Source organism: Stegostoma tigrinum, chromosome 3, assembly GCF_030684315.1.
Source record: "Stegostoma tigrinum isolate sSteTig4 chromosome 3, sSteTig4.hap1, whole genome shotgun sequence".
NCBI lineage: Eukaryota > Metazoa > Chordata > Chondrichthyes > Orectolobiformes > Stegostomatidae > Stegostoma > Stegostoma tigrinum.
Window position 1 is genome coordinate 106,686,652 of NC_081356.1, and position 22,510 is coordinate 106,709,161.

The 22,510-nt window shown below is 41.8% G+C and overlaps 1 protein-coding gene across 3 annotated transcripts in view; it reads left to right on the top strand.

Annotated features, from left to right (window-relative positions):
• The window catches only part of aggf1 (angiogenic factor with G patch and FHA domains 1), a 56,182-nt gene that overhangs the window by 17,209 nt on the left and 16,463 nt on the right, over positions 1-22,510 (top strand). For all 3 annotated transcript variants that reach the window (XM_048528029.2, XM_048528030.2, XM_059644811.1), the window contains 6 exons: positions 2,851-3,030; positions 6,975-7,305; positions 9,500-9,605; positions 15,002-15,053; positions 15,384-15,485; positions 16,764-16,929. In XM_048528029.2, the coding sequence (XP_048383986.1) occupies positions 2,851-3,030; positions 6,975-7,305; positions 9,500-9,605; positions 15,002-15,053; positions 15,384-15,485; positions 16,764-16,929 (937 nt within the window). The remainder of the gene's footprint in view (positions 1-2,850; positions 3,031-6,974; positions 7,306-9,499; positions 9,606-15,001; positions 15,054-15,383; positions 15,486-16,763; positions 16,930-22,510) is intronic.

Sequence of the window (22,510 nt, forward strand, 5' to 3'; positions counted from 1 at the left end):
ATGGCAGAATTGATTTAAATTTGTGAAAATTGAAAGATTTTTGAAAGGATTAATAATCAGCGATTATTTCCATTGACTAGTACATTTCAAAAATTAGAAGCAAATTGAGTGGTGGCTGATGTAAGATTATAAGTATTTGTACAAAGAGAGTTATCAGAATATATAATGCAATGTAAGTGGTCATTGAAGTAGACTCAATAACAACAATTAAGGTAAATTTAGAAAAATTCTTCCAATTTGAAAAGAATTGTACAACCAAAAAGAGACCTCTTGACACATCCTGCCTATTCTTTGAATTAGTCCAACTCCACTGCATTGTAATTAGAGCCATAGGGCTATACAGCATGGAAAGAAATCCTTTGGTCCAACTCGTCATTGCTGACCAGATTTCCTATGCAAATCTAGTCCCATTTGCCAACATTTGGCCCATAAACCCTTCTTATTCATATATCCATCCAGATGTCTTTTAAATGTAGTAATTGTACCAGCCTTCACTAATTCTTCTGGCATCTCATTCCATACATGCACCACACTCTGCGTGGAAAAACTTGCCTCCAGGTCCCTTTTTTATTTCTTCCCCCTCTCACCTTAAGCCTATGCCCTCTAGGTTTGGAATCCCCCATCCCGGGGAAAAGACCTTGCCTATTTACAATATCCATGCCCCTTATGATCTTTTAAACCTGTGTAAAGTCACCCCTCAGTCTCTGACGCTCCATGGAAAATAGCCCCAGCCCATTCAGTCTCCCTATAGCTCAAACCTTCCAACTCTGGCAACATCCTTGTAAATCTTTCCGAACCCTTTCAAATTTCACAACATTCTCCCTGTATGAGGGAAACCAGAATTGCATGAAATACTCAAAAAGTGGCCTAACCAATGTCTTATACAGCCGCAATATGACCTCCCAACTGCTGTACTCAACACAATGATCAACAAAGATAAGCAAACCAAACACCACCTTCACTGTCCTATCTACCTGTGACTTCACCTTTAATGAACAATGAACCTGCACTCCAAAAGTGGCCTCTTTGTTCAGCATCACTCCTCATGGCCTTACCATTAAGTCTGTACGACCTGCCCGGATTTGCCTTTCTAAAATGCAGCACCTGACATTTAGCACAGAACACAGAAAAGTACAGCACAGTACAGGTCCTTCGGTCCACGATATTGTGCCGAACTTTTACCCTAAACCGAAGGTCTACCTAACCTCCACCACTATCTTAAACTATCACCCATATGCCTATCTAATAGCCGCTTAAGTGCCCCTAATGAGGCTGACTCCACTACCCTCTCTGGCTAAGTTAATCTAATTTATCTAAGTTAAACTCCATCTGCCACTGCTCAGCCCATTGGCCCATCTGATCAAGATCCCATTGCACTCTGAGGTAACCTTCTTTGCTGTCCACTGCACCTCCAATTTTAATATCATCTGCAAACTTACTAAACACACCTCCGATGTTCATATCTGACTTATTTATATAGATGATAAAAAGCAGTGGACCCAGCACCAAGCCTTGTGGCACACTGCTGGTCACAGGGTTTCATTCTGAAAAGCAATCCCCCACCACTACCCTCTGCCTTCTATCTTTGAGCCAGTTCTGCAACAAAATGGCTAGTTCTCCCTGTATCCCATGTAATCTAACCTTGCTAAGCAGTCTCCCATGAGGAAACTTGTTGAATGCTTCACTGAAGTCCACATGGATCACGTCCACAACTCTGTCCTCATCAGTCCCCTTCATTACTTCATCAAAAAATTCAATCAAGTTAGTGAGACACGATTTCTGATGTACAAAGCCATGTCAACTATCCCTAAATCAGTCCTTGCCTTTCCAATTACAGTAAATCTGGTCCCTCAGGATTCCTTCCAACAACTTGTCCACCACCGTTGTCAGGCTCACCGGTCTGTACTTCCCTAGCTTTTCCTTACCACCTTCTTTAAAAACTTCATTACTTGCTAATTTCTCCATGCCACCCCTGGCTGTTTTCGTCAATTATTTTAAATCCGTGTCCTCCAATCATTAATCTTCTTGCGTATCTATTAAAACCCCTATAATTTTGAACACTACTGTTAAATGAAACAGATTGTTGTACATTCATAACTCCATTTAATTTCAAATTTAAATGTATTGGCCATTTTAAAACAAAAGATAACAATTTAAAACATTGTTAAATATTGTGCCAGTGCATTTCTCTGATAGCTCAGTGACTTACAACAGTAACTAAATTGTATATCCCAGAAAGGCCCTAAGTCTGATTGGCAAAATTGCCCTATAATTTGTTTTCTAAGCTGGTAAATTAGGGCTTATGGCACTGCAGTTGGGATCAGCAACTTTGGTTAGAGAGGAAAAAATTGGCCAAGATTCTATTACAGTTTGTTGTTCACTGAGCACTTTGGATTCATATATCCCAGCCTCCACTGCGCTCCGTGGCAATGAATTCCACAGGCCCACCACTCTCTGGTTGAAGAAATGTCTCCTTATTTCCGTCTTAAATTTATCCCCTTTCATTCTAAGGCTGTGCCCGTGGGTCCTAGTCTCCCTGCCTAATGGAAACAACTTCCCAGCGTCCACCCTTTCTAAGCCATACATTATCTTGTAAGTTTCTATTAGATCTCCCCTCAACCTTCTAAACTCTAATGAATACAATCCCAGGATCCTTAGTGAATTGGTGGGAACATTGTCATTTTCACTTTGTTTTCGTATTGTGAATTGCCCTGTGTGTGAGATGAAAAGCTTCAACAAAAAACCTTTTTCAGCAATACTTAAGTTCTGTACTGCCGAGTGACTGTATATTATGCTTGGGAATGAATCATACATTAAGAATGTATGGCTAAACCTTTTTATGTTCCTAAGGCAAACCAACTCTACTATGACCCAAACACTGGAATTTACTATTATTATGACACTGAAAGTGGCCTGTATCAGTTTCATTCTCGTGTGGATCTGCTGTCATACCCTGCAACTGAAACGGAGAAAAAAGTTAAGAAAAGACGAAAAGGAGTGGCAAAGTTTCTTTCAAAGAAAGAGAAGAAGGTATCTTACATTTAGTTATCCTTACTGCAGCTGAAATTAATATTGAAGTGCACTTTAATCCACACCTACATGTCAGAGGAAGAAACTCTTAAGATCCAAGTGGTTTCCTGTGCGCTACCATGCTATATATGACCGTGGTTGACAGTGAGACTGAAGGTCTTAAGTTACAGTAGGATATAGATAGATTGGTCAGATGGGCAGATAAATGGCACATGGAATTTAACCCTGATAATTGCGAAGTGATGCAAAAGATAAGGGAATACTCAATAGATGGCAGGACACCAGGAAGCTAAGAGGAGCAGAGGGATCTTGGGTGCTTGTCCACAGATGCCTGAAGGCAGCAGGGCAAGTTAATAGGATAGTTAAGAAGGCATACGGGACACTTGCCTTTATCAGTTGTGGTATGGATTACAAGAGCAGAGAGGTTTTGTTGGAGCTGTACAAAACTTTAGTTAGGCCACACCTGGAATACTATGTGCAGTTCCAGGTAACACCCAATAGGATGAATGTGATTGTACTGTGCAAGTGCAGAGGAGGTTCACCAGGACGTTTCCTGGAATGGAGTAGTGTCGCTATGAAGAGAGGATAAGCACAGGTTGTTTCCGTCTGAGCAGAGAAGGCTGAAATGGACTTACAAAAGGTGTGCAAGACTGAGGGGAATGGACAGGCTGGATAAAAAGCAGCTGTCTAACTTAGTTGATGGGTCAGTAAGAAGGGGGGCATAATATTAAGGTAATTGGTAGGAGGAGGAGCAAATGCTGGAATGTGGGGCTAGAGCAAATTTATGGCTATGGGTTTGCAAGACTGAAGGGTCTCCTGTACTGTATAATTCATTTTGGCATTTTATTTCATTAATTCATTGATATGGGCTTTGTTAACTAGGCAAACATTTAATTTTCATAAAGAGCAACTGCTCCCTTAAGAAGATAATGGTGAGCTGACACCTTAAACCACTACTGTTCATATGATGTAGGCACACCCACAGTGCTGTTAGGGAGAAGCTCCAGAATTTTGAACCATAAACAGCAAAATGAAACGGTATTTTCCAAGTCAGGACAGTATTTGACTTGGAGTGAAATCTGTAGGTTGTGTTCCAATGTACCTTGTCCTGCCAAGTGGTGGTGGTGGCCATTGTTGGTTTGGAAGATACTATTGAACCTTGGTGAGTTGCTGTAGTATTTTTTGTAATCATGCACACAGCTGTCACTGTGCACCAATAGTCAGTGAAGTGATTTTTAAAATGGTGGATGTGACATCATTTAAGCAGGCTGCTTTGTCCTGTGTAGTGTTGAGCTTTTTGAGTGTTATTGGAGTTACATTTATTCAGTCAACTGAAGTCACTCTCATCGTAGTCCTGACTTGTGCTTTGTATGTGGTGGACAGGGAATCAAACCATAAGTTACTCGCAGAATTTCCATCTTTTGACCTGTCCTTGTAACCACCGTATATTTGACAGATCCAGTTCCCTTTTGATCAATGGTAACCCTGCAAAGATGTTGATAGGGATTCCATAAATTGATTCAGGTACTTGTCATGAAGTTTCAGATGGCCTAGCTGTGGGAATATCTAGGAAAGTATTATGCACTGCTTTCTATCAAACAGCAGTACCACTAGATGGTCATTACATGAAGAGTGAGCATGTGTTGGACACGCTGCGGATGATAGGAATTCCTTACAAGAAATATGGTGAACTTATGATAAAGTAAATAAATGGCAGTCTCCCCCTGAACATTGCATGATTGCACATCTTACTCCCTTAACAGTTGCACAGGCTTTCCTTTCTGCAGTCATGGTAAGCACTAAACCTTGAGTGTAAGAATCATGTTCTCATTCTTGAACAACAATTTAAACAACTTTTAGTTCTGTTTTGCACAAGCATTGCTTGAACCTGATGACATTATAGCCAGCAGGAACTTGATCAAAAACGTATTTTAGCTCTCCCCATCTGTCTTCAGATGTGCCTTTGCTGGACAACGGTTTTGAGTAAAAAAGCAATTAGCAGCTTTGGAGATGATTTGTACATGCCACATAAAATCATTAATGATAAACTGAGACTTGATCGCAGTAGCTGTTTATTTCAGCTTTTAAAGGAGTTACTTGTATTTTTAATTTTTCCATTATATGCTATTTTCTTGTATGTGTATGACATTTAATAAGATCACAAGAAATAGGAGTGGGAGTGGGCCATTCAGACCACTAAGCCTTAATTTAATCTTCTCTGCCACTTTGAAAGATCTTGCCTGATCTGTTTTTGGCCTCAACTCTACTTTCTCGCCTGTCCCCTTGACTCCCTTGTTAATTTTTTTTGGAATAAGAACAGGTGTGCAACTTCCTTCAGAGCCAATACCAATGCTTCCTGTAGCCGAACACCAGGAAATGCCTGGGTCTGTCCAACTGTGATTTGTCTTTTCAATTAAGGTGGGCTAGGACCCATGTTGCAGTCCGTATGGCAATGAGCATTAATGGACTAATAAACTGCTAAGGCCTTTTGGTTTTTCTTGATGTTCAGCTACTCATTAGATTCTGTTCCTCCTGTCCTCAGCTGCTGCAAATGACAGAATCAGTGGCTAAATTGAAGATTTCTTCTTTGGGATGGTCAGAATCAGCAACGGATAGATTAATTACTAAGAAATAGATTTCTCCTACAGTGCGCTAAAATGGGTAATGATGGAACAAAAACCATTAATTATATATACACATCAAATGGAATCCGAAAGTGCCACACGCTAAATATTACAACGCTTAGTGACAGGTGTTATGCAGAGGCCTGTAATGCTATCTTTGAGGCAAAGCCCTCCCTCTGCATTCTTATTCTGTTAGTTATTTATTGTTTGCTGACCTGTTATCTTGAGTTCAGCATTGAAATCCTGATGTGAAACCAAAAAAAAACACTTATTTTCAAAAAAAAATCACGAAAACCGTCACATGCGGTGAACATAGTAGGACTGTCACATGCAGTGAACATAGTAGGAACTGCCGATGCTGGAAAATCTGAGATAACAAGGTGGAGAGCTGGATGAACACAGCAGGCCAAGCAACATCAGCGGAGCAGGAAAGCTGACATTTTGGGTCGAGAAGAAGGATCTTGAACCAAAACGTCAGCTTTCGTGCTCCTCTGATGCTGCTTGGCCTGCTGTGTTCATCCAGCTCTACACCTTGTTATCTCACGCAATGAAATTTGTTGAGGCAGGTATACAGAATTATTGAAGGCTTCTTGAGACCAAAATTTAGAGCCACTGTTGAGATTTTAAAGAGAGACTGTAAACAAAGTTCACAGACCTTAAAAATTACTTTGTTATAATTACTGTTGTTATTTACTCACAGTCCCATAACTTTCAATTTTCTATTGCTTATTCATGGGATGTAAGGATATAGGCATTTGCTGGCAAGGCCAAAATGTATCACCCATCTCTAATTGCCCTTGAAGTGGTGGTGAGCTGCTGTCTTGAAAACTGCTGTAGTCCATGTGGTGTAGGTACACCCATGGTGTTTTTAAGGATGGAGTTTGAGCTTGAACCAACAATTGTGAAGGAATGGCAATAAGGTTTAAATTTAGGATGGTGTGTGATGAAGGGAAATCTACATGTGGTATTCTAGTGTTGCTGTTGCCTTTGTCATTCTGTGCAGTACAGGTCCTGGTTTGAAAGGTATTATCGAAGGATGTTTGGCGAGTTGCTGCCTTGTGTCTTTTGAACTATGCACACTGCTGCCACTGTGCATCAGTAATGGAGGAAGTAAATGTTTGTAGTTCATGGCGTGTTAGTGTCATTCGTATGCATCATTTTTTGTTGTTGAAATCTTGTCTCTGTCTCTAAATTCATTCCAAAATTTCCAAGGGATCAGGACCTTTTTAAAGTTTTGAGGTGTTACTTATCATTGACAAAAATCATAAAAACACTTGGAAGACAGGCCCTTGAAATTTTGATATTTTTATTTCTTCTAAGGACACTGAAGCTGATGCACCAAAAGCTTCGAGTATTTGCAGGTGCTGTGACCCAGAACAGAGCAAGATATTGTCAGAAGAACCAGCAAACAAACGAAGAAAAACAGTTGTGGAGGAGATTGAACAGGATTCACTCAATGAGCATAATCCAAATGATGGGTTTACCTTTCATGAAGATGATGTTGAAGTGATATTGGAAAAGAAGGAAGAGGTGGGAGTTGGAAGTGAGCCAGAAGAAGGAGAAATTACAGACTCAGATAAAAGTGATTATCCTACAGATGAAGAGACAGATGAGTCCAGTGAAGATCAAGATGAAAGTGAGAAAGAGGATGGTGAGTGACAGGCTTACTGTATGCTTGTATTTGTATAAAGTCAGATGCAAAAGTCACAGTTACACCGATGTGGTTCAGGCATGTGTATACTTTTAATCACATAGGAATAAGCAAATTTTCACCTCCAATCTACTGGTTGTGATGCAGCTCTGTGCCTGTCTGCTGCTTACGCACTTGCTGTCCAGAGGACATACTGTTGCTCCCATGTATCCTGGATCATCCAGATTAGCCTAAATAATTAAGACTATCCTGTTATTCACGTAACATGCCATTTGTCTGTCTTTGTCTGACGCTCAAGTCTGTATAATTTACAAAATGCACTGCAGAAATTCACCAAAGATCCTCAGACAGCACCTTCCACACCCATGATCACTTCTATGTAGGAGGACAAAGGCATCAGATATATGGGAACAACACCACCTCCAAGTTGCCTTCCAAATCCCTCACCATCTTGACTTGGAAATATATTGCCATTCCTTCACTATCACTGGGTCAAAATCCTGGAATTCCCTCCCTAATAGCATTGTGGGTCAACCTGCAGCAGATCAAGGCGGCAGCTCACCATTACCTTCCCAAGGGCAGCTAGGGATAGGCAAGAAATGCTGGCCAGCCAGCAACACCCATGTCCCACAAATGAATAGAAAAGCAAATGACTTGGAAATCCAACTGGTACAAATGTTGTGTACTGCTGCTAATCTTGGGTTGATCTCCACTGTTGTTACTCTGGGTATTTGCGAAGTAATGTACGGTTTTTGTTTGTTGAAAGTTTAAATATTCTTCTACATGGATTATGCAGCTGGCATTTAAATCAGAACGAAATAAAACAGGAATGTAGCCTGTAATTTACACTTCATTTATTTGATGTTGGTGGTGAACGCAATAGTGCAAGTGGTTAGTATAACTTGTCTGTGCTCACACCTGTAGAAGATATTCACCTCTGTGACAGAGAGCCTTGTTATAGTGCTAAGCAGGGTTTCAAACCCTAGCATGCATGTGGTGGAATAACTTTGGTGAATTGTGAATCAGCACTCGAGGGAGAAATGACCACGAATACTGTTAAAATGGTGCAAAATCCTGATTTGTTCACTAATACCCCAGACTGGCTTGCGTGTGACTAATCCACCATGTGGTTGATTATTCATGCCTCAGGGATATGAGTAATGTGTAATCAATATAGCTTGCTCACATTTGTTCAAGAAAAATATATTTTAATAATTACAAAATTTTGTGTTATTCTTGATATATATCAGTGCAGGACATTTGCAACCTTTTTCTAAGTACAGGACAGTTTTCAAATCTTGCAGTTGTGAAAAATATCATCTTTTGCCTTTTCTTGACTGAGATACGTTTTCGGTACAACACACAGAGCCACTGTTACATCTGTTATTAGCTTCAATAACTCAAATATTTTCTGCTGAATCACTTAATAAATTTCTAAACTACAGTTTTCTCAAATGTCATTAAGGACAGTAAAACTCTTCCTCCATTATAGGCGAATAGCAAAGGAGCCCCACCACAACTTATTATGGAACTCAGAAAAGTAGTATGTATAATTCTGAATTGTGCCTTTTGTTTATACATCAAATACTCAATAGAAAGCTGTGAAATGCCATATTTATCACGTCAGTAATTTACCTGAGATGCACCTTTTAAATGATATTCCCCTTCATTACCACCTTGATGCATGAGAGCGGTCAGAGTGGAGGGGTATTACATCATGAAATAAAGTGAACGTACACCTGGAACAGAGATAGCAGGAACTACTGATGCTGGAGAATCTGAGATAACATGGTGTGAAGCTGGATGAACACAGCAGGCCAAGCAGCATCAGAAGAGCAGGAAAGCTTGACGTTTCGATTGGGACCCTTCTTTCCTGCCCCTCTGATACTGCTGTGTTATCTCACACACAGCTGGAACACACCACATATATGCCTGACCTGACTGTTACATTTTGTTTTGAAATCTTATTTTTTAAGATCTGCAATATTTTGTTGTAATTCAATGTACAGCAGCCTTGTTTTGCTAAATATGCAGAACCTTCATACGATTATGATGGAAAAATATCACAAACTCTTAGTTTGAACCTAGTATGAAGGTGTTGTCCTTCCATAAAGTTTATTATAACGGTTTTTATTTTGAAACCATTTAAGGTAATCAGTTTCTGTCCTATTCCATGTTACTTCCTAATGTATAGATCAGGTGTGGCCTCCATGCATTCGTGTGATGGTGGTGCGATCACCAGTTCTCGAACCTGGTACACTCTTCATCATCACTGCAGTAAAGTCAGCTACAATTGGAAGGTATCATAGATAATATTATAAACCTTGGTTGCTGCTATGCCAGTTAAGCAAGAATGTAGTCTAAAAGTTATTATAACTAATAAAACTATTAGTTTTTTTTCTAAGTTACATTTTTTATATTTGCAAGCTTTTTCGATACTCAACTTCTAAAATTGTTGCTACAGAATGGAGTGCATCTCATAGCTTCACAAATATTCAGAAATGGGAGAGCTGCTTGTTTTCCAGTTCCAGCAAGAGAGAGTTGTGTAGAATGTTTTATGATTTAAGGGTGCATCAAAGTGCTTTATGGCTAAATAAATGCATCTTGAAATATTGTCATCATTTTGCTACTGCATGCAAAACTTTGGCATAGTAATAAGTGATTTTATTCATATCGTTTTAAGTTGCAAATTGTTGTCCTCCAAATCTGTTGATTCAAATAAATACTATGATGGAGAGCATATCATTACTGTCTGCTCATATCAGCAAGGTGCTTATAGGTTTTTTTTGTATGTTTAATTTGTTTTTTTTCCCCATTTCAGTTCCCTTCAAGAGAAGGCTATTGCACTTCTATGATAAGACCTGAAATAATGGTTGAATAGAACAAATATAAATATGGTAGCTTGAATGCCAGTGTAAGACAGGAATGGTTGTTGCAGGTTCCGGGATTTAGATGTTTCAGCAAGAACAGAGAAGATGGTAAAAGGGGCGGAGGTGTGGCATTGTTGGTCAAGGACAGTATTACAGTTGCAGAAAGGATGTTTGGGGACTCGTCAACTGAGGTAGTATGGGCTGAGGTTAGAAACAGGAAAGGAGAATTCACCCTGTTGGGAGTTTTCTATAGGCCTCCGTATAGTTCCAGAGATGTAGAGGAAAAGATAGCAAAGATGATTCTCGATAGGAGTGAGAGAGACAGGGTAGTTGTCATGGGGGACTTCAACTTTCCAGATATTGACTGGGAACTCCATAGTTCGAGTACTATAGATGGGTCAGTTTTTGTCCAGAGAGTGCAGGAGGGCTTCCTGACACAGTATGTAGATAGGCCAACAAGGGGCGAAGCCACATTAGATTTGGTACTGGGTAATGAGCCCGGCCAGGTGTTAGATTTGGAAGTAGATGAGCACTTTGGGGATAGCAATCACAATTCTGTTATGTTTACTTTAGTGATGGAAACGGATAGGTGTATACCACTGGGCAAGAGTTATAGCTGGGGGATAGGCAATTACAATCAGATTAGGCAAGATTTAGGGAGCGTAGAATGGGGAAGGAAACTGCAGGGGATGGGCACATTGGAAATGTGGAGCTTATTCAAGGAAAAGCTCCTGTGTCCTAGATAAATATGTACCTGTCAGGCAGAGAGGAAGCTGTAGAGTGCGGGAGCCGTGGTTTTATGAAGGAGGTGGAATCTCTAGCCAAGAGGAAGAAGAAGGCTTATGTTAGGATGAGATGTGAAGGCTCAGTTAGGGCACTTGAGGGCTACGAGGTAGCCAGGAAAGACCTAAAGAGAGAGATCAGAAGAGCCAGGAGAAGACATGAGAAGTTGTTGGCGGATAGGATCAGGGTAAACCCTATGGCTTTCTATAGGTATTTAAGGAATAAAAGAATGACGAAAGTAAGATTAGGCCCAGTCAAGGATAGTAGTGGTAAGTTGTGTGTGGAGTCAGATGAGATAGGGGAAGTGCTAAATGAATATTTTTCAACAGTATTCACTCTAGAAAACGACAATGTTGTCGAGGAGAATATTGAGATTCAGGCTACTAGACTAGTTGGGATTGAGGTTCACAAGCAAGAGGTATTAGAAATCCTTCAGAAGGTGGAGATAGATAAGTCCCTTGGGCCGGATGGGATTCATCCTCGGATCCTCTGGGAAGCCAGGGAGGAGATTTCCGAGCCTCTGGCATTGATCTTTAACTCGTCATTGTCTACAGGAATAGTGCCAGATGACTGGAGGATAGCAAATGTGGTTCCCCTGTTCAAGAAGGGGAGTAGAGACAACCCTGGTAATTATAGACCAGTGAGCCATACCTCAGTTGTTGGTAAAGTGTTGGAAAAGGTTATAAGGGATAGGATTTATAATCATCTAGAAAAGAATAAATTGATTAGGGATAGTCAGCTCGGTTTTGTGAAGGGAAGGTTGTACCTCACAAACCTTTATTGAGTTCTTTGAGAAGGTCACAAAACAGGCAGATGACAGTTAACCAGTTTATGTGGTGCATATGGATTTCAGCAAGGCGTTCGATAAGGTTCCCCACAATAGGCTATTGTCCAAAATGCGGAGGAATGGAATTGTAGGAGATATAGCAGTTTGGATCAGAAATTGGCTTGCTGAAAGAAGACAGAGCGTGGTAGTTGATGGGAAATGTTCATCCTGGAGACCAGTTACTAGTGGTGTACCGCAAGGGCCGGTTTTGGGTCCGCTGCTGTTTGTCATTTTTATAAATGACCTGGATGAGGGCGTAGAAGGATGGGTTAGTAAATTTGGAGACGACACTAAGTTGGGTGGAGTTGTGGATAGTGACGAAGGATGCTGTAGGTTGCAGAGAGACATAGATAAGCTGCAGAGCTGGGCTGAGAGGTGGCAAATGGAGTTTAATGCAGACAAGTGTGAGGTGATGCACTTTGGTAGGAGTAACCGGAAGGCAAACTACAGGGCTAATGGTAAGATTCTTAACAGTGTAGATGAGTAGAGAGACCTCGGTGTCCATGTACGCAGATCCTTGAAAGTTGCCACCCAGGTTGACAGGGCTGTTAAAAAGGCATACAGTGTTTTAGCTTTTATTAATAGAGGGATCGAGTTCCGAAACCAAGAGGTTATGGTGAAGCTGTACAAAATTCTGGTGCGGCCGCACTTGGAGCATTGTGTATAGTTCTGGTCACCGCATTATAAGAAGGATGTGGAAGCTTTGGAAAGGGTGCAGAGGAGATTTACTAGGATGTTGCCTGGTATGGAGGGAAGGTCTTGCGAGGAAAGGCTGAGGGACTTGAGGCTGTTTTCATTAGAGAGAAGAAGGTTGAGAGGTGACTTAATTGAAACGTATAAAATAATCAGAGGGTTGGATAGGGAGAGCCTTTTTCCTAGGATGGTGACGGTGAGCACGAGGGGGCATAGCTTTAAATTGAGGGGTGAAAGATATAGGACAGATGTCAGAGGTAGTTTCTTTACTCTGAGTAGTAAGGGAATGGAACGCTTTGCCTGCAACGGTAGTAGATTCGCCAACTTTAGGTACATTTAAGTCGTCATTGGACAAGCATATGGATGTGCATGGAATAGTGTAGGTTAGATGGGCTTGAGATCGGTATGACAGGTCGGCACAACATCGAGGGCCGAAGGGCCTGTACTGTGCTGTTATGTTCTATGTAAGGATATGAATTACCAAATGCAGTATTTTTGTTTCGTTCAAGAAACCAACAGGGTTTCAATACAGTTTGTCCATTTTGAACAAGTCTGGTGTATTTATAATTTTGTTCTTGTCTTTACTATTGAGCTCACCAATGATAGATTTCTCAAGGGAATAGATCCTATGGGCATCACTTTTATAGTCATAGTTATTCAGCATATCAACAGACCCTTCGATACAACTTAACTGCTATCATAAACTGATCTAGTCTCATTTACCAGCATTTGGTCCATATCGCTCCTAAACATTTCCTATTCCTATACCCATCCAGATACCTTTTTTTAAATGTTGTAAACCCAACCACTAATTACCCTGGATGCTCATTCCATACTCGTACCACCGTCTGCATGAAAAACGTGCCCCTCAGATCCCTTTTAAATGTTTCCCCTCTCACCTTAAAACTGTACTCTGTAGTTTTGGACTCCCCTACCCGAGGAAAAAGACCTTGGCTATCCGCCCTCGTGATTTTGTAAACCTATGTAAGGTCACCCCTCAGCCTTCGATGCTCCAGGGAAAATAGCCCAAACTTTTGAGCCTCTCCATATAGTTCCAACCCTCCTATCCTGGCAACATCCTTGAAAATCATTTCTTAGCACTCTCAAATTTAACAATATCCTTCCTACAGCATGGAGACCAGCATTGAATGTAGTATTGTGAAAGTGGCCTCACCAATGTCCTGTACAGCCACAACATTACGTTCCAACTCCTGTATTCAGTGCACTGACCGATAAGGACAAGCGTGCCAAACACTTTCTTCACCATCCTGCCTATCTGCGATTCCGCTTTCAAGGAACTGTGCACCTGCACCCCTAGGTCTTTTTGTTTAGTGACATTCCCCAGGACCCAAACATTAAGTGCATAAATCCTGCCCTGGTTTCCCTTAGCAAAATGCAACACCTCATGTTTATCTAAATTAAACCCTATCGGCCACTCCTTGGCTCGTTGGCCCATCTGAGCAAGGTCCCACTGTACTCTGTGAGAACATTCCTCCTGTCCACTACAACTATTTTGGCGTCATCTACAAACTTCCTAACCATACCTCCTATAATCACATCCAAATAATGTATATAAATGACAAAATGCAATGTACCCAGCACCGATCCTTGTGACACGCCACTGGTCACAGGCCTGCAGTCCAAAAAACAACCTTGTATCACTACTCTCTGTCTTATACCTCTAAGTCAATTTTGTATCCATTTAGCCAGCTCCCCCCGGATTGCATGTTATTTAACTATTCTACCATGTGGAACCTTGACAAATGCCTCACTTGTTCAATATACATTTGAGCAAGTTATTTTTTATCGACCTGTTTGGACATATTATGAGATAATGGGAACTGCAGATGCTGGAGAATCCGAGATAATAAAGTGTGGAGCTGGATGAACACAGCAGGCCAAGCAGCTTCTCGGGAGCACAAAAGCTGACGTTTCGGGCCTAGACCCTTTATCATGATGAAGGGTCTAGGCCTGAAACGTCAGCTTTTGTGGTCCTGAGGTGCTGCTTGGCCTGCTGTGTTCATCCAGCTTCACATTTTGTTATCTTGGACATATTATGAGACCCTTCTGGAGAAGGTGGAACTTGAAGCTTGACCTTCTGGCTGGCACATCACCACTGCACCACAAGACCCTTTTTGTTTTTGGGCAGATTTGTTCACACAACGCTTAACATTTAACCGTCTTAATTGAAACGAATGCCTACAGCACATGTTCCTTACTCTCATTCTGTATCTAGGTACTCTTGTACCTAAGATGGCGCTATAAGTGGCAACTTGTAAATGTTTCACTGTACTCGTGAATACATGTGACAATAAACCTAATTCAAATTCAAATTCAAATTAATCTATAAAGCCTCTAAGGAGGTCTTTGAATAGTTTGGCATAATTGCACCAAAGTACATTCCACTCTGCCATCTAGAGTGGAATAAGAGAAGGAAGCAGTTTTGGGATCAAGTTTACACATCACTGGAGAGTGCAAATGGAATGTTTGTTTCCTTTTTAATGGGATTCTTTATATTCAACAGAGAGAAGGATATGGACCACACAATTCAAATTGCTGAAATTGGTGTCAGTAAGGTTAGTTATAAAATCACATTAAACTGTAAAAGATGAAAATAGAATGTGTAAAAAAAAATTACATCTGAATATGTGACAGATTTAACATGTTTTGTTGTCGAGTACTTTGTATGTTCTCTACAATAAAATGTGATTTTCCCAGAACTTACTGTTCAGTGCAATTTTAATTGCCTACCTCTAGCCTAACAGTCCTGGGAATTGCAACTGTGTTCTTAGTACCATTTTATTTCCTATTCTAGAGCATGTTTCCGTTTTGTTTAGTATATTAGCATGCTGATCTTCATTTTTGTAGTTTTCTTTTCCTCACATGCCAATTTCTGTTTTCTTTAGTTTCATGCTGAAGTATACTTTGACCATGATCTACAGGAATACATGTTAGTAGACCAGGGGAGCCAGAATGGGACTGTGATCAATGGGAACAGAATCCTCATGGTATGATTGTTACTGTAATCAGTTAGTAAGATCTTTTCCTGACTGTTCTCGCATTTGGATTGTGGGAGGTCTGATCATTTTTCATGTAACATAAAATGAGATGAGGTTTTGATCTGAGAAAGCTGTTCTGTGCAGCAGTCTAACATGGCTTTAAGAACCCAGTTTTTCACTTGTCCATATCACTGCATTAATGTATATAAATAAATTATCCACATAAGATGCGTTTATTATTCATGTGCTTTTATTCATTTTGGCACTCCTGCATAAATTGTTACAGTTGAATGTTTAACTCTACCCAATGCCTTCCTACCTAATCTTCAGAAAATCCTTCATTGATGTATACGGGTCTCTGCACATGTGATCACAATGACAATAATTAAATTCATCTCTGCTTTGTGAGCAAACCTTCAAGTACACTTTAAGGATTGTTCTGCACAAGATAATCTGATGTGAGATTCTAGTTCAAACGATAATTGGCAAAAAAGCACGAATTTTCAAACTGAACTGAAACTGAACATAAACTGAGCTTCTGACTGTGGTAGACCTTGTCATGTCCAACTTCCTTGAAATGGCACAGCCGTAACTTCCTACGTGACTGAATATTATCTGTCATATGTTTTGGCGCTCTAAACTAAAGCAAGATAACTCATCAAGTTAAACCTATCACCCTTTAATTATTTCCTAACCAGAGCATTCGGGATTGCTTTGGTAGATGTTTGCCTGTGATAAAAATATGAAACAGTAGAATCTGATGTTTTTCACATGGAAGGGTGGGGGGGTGCAGGATATTGCTGGTACACTGAGGCCAGTACAATGCAAAACCATTCATTTAACTTACACATCCAGATTTTTGGAATTGTTTCTTAATTCCAGCCTTTAAATTAATATAATGATTGAAGGGGAGTAGTTCTCTTAACCATCTCTTGGTTATTTCAGATTTGTGGACATTATTCAAAACTACATAGTTTGAAATTTTAGAAAACTCCCTCAGGAGTTCAGTTCTGAAGAATGGTCGCTGGTCCCAAAACATTAACTCTGCTTTTTCTTCACAGAAGCTGCCAGACTGTTGTTTTTTTCCCAGCAATTTCTGTTTTTGTTTCTGATTTACAGTGTCTGCAGTTTTTAGGTTTCTTTTGTTTTCAATTAAGTCTGTTTAGCATTCTTTGCAATCAAGTGCTCTTCGTCTCGACTATTCTATATTTTTTTAATTGCAGAAGAATACAAACCGTAGTTAGTATCTACTTGTTAGCTATCAATTTAGTGTTCTTCTTTTTTCAGCCAAAAAATAAATGTGATCCTCATAGATTGGAGCATGGTGATGAAGTGAAGTTTGGGGAGACTGTATTGTCTTTCCATATCCATCCAGGTACTGACACATGTAATGGCTGTGAGCCAGGCCAGGTTAAAGCTCACCTGCGTCTCCATAAAAAAGAAGAATTGACAGGTATTTGAATATATTTGTTAAACTGCTATTGCTTTGTCCATCTCCATTCATATTCTGAAACTAATGAATCAAATTCAGTAATGACTAGTAAATCTCTAAATACACTCAGTATTATCCTTGCTTTGCCTGTTAACTGAACTAGCAGGAATGTGTGTATCTAGTTGGATTTATGCTGACTCATACTTGACTTGAACTGTCTGCTGCTGTGTAAAAGATTAACCTGAACAGTAAGAGAAAGATAATAAAGTGTGAGGCTGGATGAACACAGCAGGCCCAGCAGCATCTCAGGAGCACAAAAGCTGACAAAAGTTTCGGGCCTAGACCCTTCATCAGAGAGAGGGGGATGGGGAGAGGGAACTGGAATAAATAGGGAGAGAGAGGGAGGCAGACCGAAGATGGAGAGAAAAGAAGATAGGTGGGGAGGTAGGGAGGGGATAGGTCAGTCCAGGGAAGACGGACAGGTAAAGGAGGTGGGATGAGGTTAGTAGGTAGGAGATGGAGGTGCGGCTTGGGGTGGGAGGAAGGGATGGGTGAGAGGGAGAACAGGTTAGGGAGGCAGACACAGGTTGGACTGGTTTTGGGATGCAGTAGGTGGAGGGGAGGAGCTGGGCTGGTTGTGTGGTGCAGTGGGGGGAGGGGATGAACTGGGCTGGTTTTGAGATGCGGTGGGGGAAGGGGAGATTTTGAAGCTGGTGAAGTCCACATTGATACCGTTGGGCTGCAGGGTTCCCAAGCGGAATGTGAGTTGCTGTTCCTGCAACCTTCGGGTGGCATCATCGTGGCACTGCAGGAGGCCCATGATGGACATGTCATCTAAAGAATGGAAGGGGGAGTGGAAATGGTTTGCGACTGGGAGGTGCAGTTGTTTATTGTGAACCGAGCGGAGGTGTTCTGCAAAGCGGTCCCCAAGCCTCCACTTGGTTTCCCCAATGTAGAGGAAGCCACACCAGGTACAGTGGATGTTTATTGCGAACCGAGCGGAGGTGTTCTGCAAATCTCCCCTTCCCCCACCGCATCCCAAAACCAGCCCAGTTCGTCCCCTCCCCCCACTGCATCCCAAAACCAGTCCAACCTGTCTCTGCCTCCCTAACCTGTTCTTCCTCTCACCCATCCCTTCCTCCCACCCCAAGCCGCACCTCCATCTCCTACCTACTAACCTCATCCCACCTCCTTGACCTGTCCGTCTTCCCTGGACTGACCTATCCCCTCCCTACCTCCCCACCTATACTCTCCTCTTCACCTATCTTCTTCTCTCTCCATCTTCGGTCCGCCTCCCCTTCTCTCCCTATTTATTCCAGAACCCTCACCCCATCTCCCTCTCTGATGAAGGGTCTAGGCCCGAAACGTCAGCTTTTGTGCTCCTGAGATGCTGCTGGGCCTGCTGTGTTCATCCAGCCTCACATTTTATTATCTTGATTCTCCAGCATCTGCAGTTCCCATTATCACTGATACAGTAAGAGAAAGAACTGTGCGTCTGTCCTTGTTTTCTATTAATATGCTGCACTCAGTTGCAGCTGGAAACTGCATGCTGATCCGCACACCTACAGATAGTGCCACACCACCGGTTTGAAGCAACACTGACATATTTGCAGAGATGAATGATCTCAGTTTTTCTCCCTGATGTGCTATTATCTGTGCAAAATTCATTACCACTGTTGACCTGGAATAACTCACGTACGTGTAGTGCTGCAGTTGGAATTTTGCATACCAGCACCAGATGTCTCCTGGTTTTGTACTTCAGTCCTGAGAGTTGGTATATGTCTCAGCACGCTGTTTCCGAGCAAAGCCAATAGGCAACTCCTCGGAATTTCTTACTATTACACCAAATCATTGTTGTCATTGGGAGTAAGGGACACTGACCTCCCATGAATAACAAAAAAAACATGGTTACCAGACCACGCGATCAGACCTGACAAGTCACTGGGGGTTTAAAAATGAGATTGGGTCTGAGGCTGACCTCGCGCGTATGCACATCAAAAATAGTGAATCCTCAGTTAACCAGAAGTAAGGGTAATACCACAATCTGGAGGTAAAGAGGAAGAGCAGGTGCTAAATTATAAATACTTACAATTTGTAAGTTCTAAATTCTTTAAGATCATGAAATGTACATGATTGTAGTAAAACTTTCTTCATCACTGCAGCATTGTGATGCAACCGTATGGAATTTCTGCAAGTATTGTATTGTTCTGACAGTAGACTTCCACTTCACTTGTTGAAATTTTCCTTCAGACTTCCTCGCCAATATCTTATGTCAGCTCCCAAAGAATTTTGAAGTTCAGTAGTCTAAACAGTTAACAAGATTTCTGACTCCATTGACTGAGGGGCAAGTGACTGTCCATCAGCTGAAGCCTGAATAGAGCCTCAATAGGTGGTGATTAGTTTAAACTATTAAACAGTATAAGTTATTACAACTCATCACAGCTCTAGTTAAGAAAGGGACAATGAAAAATGCATGATCTGTATGCTTTGCATGAGCAATTCGGATAAGTCCCAACTAGAGAGAGGTACAGTCCGAGTGAAACTCTGGACATTTATAGAACATAGAACATTCCAGCACAGTACAGGCCCTTCGGCCCTCGATGTTGTGCCAACCTGTCATACCGATCTCCAAGCCCATCTAACCTACACTATTCCATGTACATCCATATGCTTGTCCAATGACGACTTAAATGTACCTAAAGTTGGTGAATCTACTACCGTTGCAGGCAAAGTGTTCCATTCCCTTACTACTCTCTGAGTAAAGAAACTACCTCTGACATCTGTCCTATATCTTCTACCCCTCAATTTAAAGCTATGCCCCCTCGTGCTCGCCATCACCATCCTAGGAAAAAGGCTGACCCTTTCCACCCTATCTAACCCTCTGATTATTTTATATGTTTCAATTAAGTCACCTCTCGAACTTCTTCTCTCTAATGAAAACAGCCTCAAGTCCCTCAGCCTTTCCTCGCAAGACCTTCCCTCCATACCAGGCAACATCCTAGTAAATCTCCTCTGCACCCTTTCCAAAGCTTCCACATCCTTCTTATAATGTGGTGACCAGAACTATACACAATGCTCCAAGTGCGGCCGCACCAGAGTTTTGTACAGCTTCACCATAACCTCTTGGTTCCGGAACTCGATCCCTCTATTAATAAAAGCTAAAACACTGTATGCCTTCTTAACAGCCCTGTCAACCTGGGTGGCAACTTTCAAGGATCTGCGTACATGGACACCGAGATCTCTCTACTCATCTACACTGTTAAGAATCTTACCATTAGCCCTGTAGTATGCCTTCCGGTTACTCCTACCAAAGTGCATCACCTCACACTTGTCTGCATTAAACTCCACTTGCCATCTCTCAGCCCAGCTCTGCAGCTTATCTATGTCTCTCTGCAACCTACAGCATCCTTCGTCACTATCCACAACTCCAACGACCTTAGTGTCGTCTGCAAATTTACTAACCCATCCTTCTACGCCCTCATCCGGGTCATTTATAAAAATGACAAACAGCAGTGGACCCAACACTGACCCTTGCGGTACACCACTAGTAACTGGTCTCCAGGATGAACATCTCCCATCAACTACCACGCTCTGTCTTCTTTCAGCAAGCCAATTTCCGATCCAAACTGCTATATCTCCCACAATTCCATTCCTCCGCATTTTGTACAATAGCCTATTGTGGGGAACCTTTATCGAATGCCTTACTGAAATCCATATACCCCACATAAACCGGTTTACTGTCAGCTACCTGTTTGGTCACCTTCTCAAAGAACTCAATAAGGTTTGTGAGGCACGACCTTCCCTTCACAAAACCGTGCTGACTATCCCTAATCAATTTATTCTTTTCTAGATTATAACCTTTTCCAACACTTTACCAACAACTGAGGTAAGGCTCACTGGTCTATAATTACCAGGGTTGTCTCTACTCCCCTTCTTGAACAGGGGAACCACATTTGCTATCCTCCAGTCATCTGGCACTATTCCTGTAGACAATGACGAGTTAAAGATCAATGCCAGAGTCTCGGCAATCTCCTCCCTGGCTTCCCAGAGGATCCGAGGATAAATCCTATCCGGCCCAGGGGACTTATCTATCTTCACCTTCTGAAAGATTTCTAATACCTCTTTCTTGTGAACCTCAATCCCACCTAGTCTAGTAGCCTGTATGTCAGTATTCTCCTCGACAACATTGTCGTTTTCTAGAGTGAATACTGTTGAAAAATGTTCATTTAGCGCTTCCCCTATCTCATCTGACTCCACACGCAACTTACCACTACTATCCTTGACTGGGCCTAATCTTACTTTCGTCATTCTTTTATTCCTTAAATACCTATAGAAAGACTTAGGGTTTACCCTGATCCTATCCACCAACAACTTCTCATGTCTTCTCCTGGCTCTTCTGAGCTCTCTCTTTAGGTCTTTCCTGGCTACCTCGTAGCCCTCGAGTGCCCTAACTGAGCCTTCACATCTCATCCTAACATAAGCCGCCTTCTTCCTCTTGACCAGAGATTCCACCTCCTTCGTAAAACCACGGCTCCCGCACTCTACAGCTTCCTCCCTGCCTGACAGGTACATATTTATCTAGGACACACAGGAGCTTTTCCTTGAATAAGCTCCACATTTCTAATGTGCCCATCCCCTGCGGTTTCCTTCCCCATTCTATGCTCCCTAAATCTTGCCTAATCTCATCATAATTGCCTTTCCCCCAGCTATAACTCTTGTCTAGTGGTATACACCTATCCGTTTCCATCACTAAAGTAAACATAACAGAATTGTGATCGCGATCACCAAAGTGCTCACCTACTTCCAAATCTAACACCTGGCCGGGCTCATTACCCAGTACCAAATCTAATGTGGCTTCGCCCCTTGTTGGCCTATCTACATACTGTGTCAGGAAGCCCTCCTACACACTCTGGACAAAAACTGACGCATCTACGGTACTCGAACTATAGTGTTCCCAGTCAATATTTGGAAAGTTGAAGTCCTCCATGACAACTACCCTGTCTCTCTCACTCCTATCGAGAATTATCTTTGCTATCCTTTCCTCTACATCTCTGGAACTATTTGGAGGCCTATAGAAAACTCCCAACAGGGTGACCTCTCCTTTCCTGTTTCTAACCTCAGCCCATACTACCTCAGTTGACGAGTCCCCAAACATCCTTTCTGCAACTGTAATACTGTCCTTGACCAACAATGCCACATCTCCGCCCCTTTTACCATCTTCTCTGTTCTTACTGAAACATCTAAATCCTGGAACCTGCAACAACCGTTCCTGTCCCTGCTCTATCCATGTCTCCGAAATGGCCACAACATCGAAGTCCCAGGTACTAACCCATGCTGCAAGTTCACCCACCTTATTCCGGACACTTCTGGCATTGAAGTAGACACACTTCAATCCAACTTCTTGCTTGCCGGTGCTATCTTGCTTCCCTGAAACTTTATTTCGGCCCACCCTACTCTCAACCTTTTCTATAGTCAAACTACAATTTTGGTGCCCATCCCCCTGCTGAATTAGTTTAAACCCACCCGAACAGCCTTAGCAAATTTCCCCCCCCGAGGTTATCGGTACCCCTCTGGTTCGGGTGAAGACCATCTTGCTTGTAGA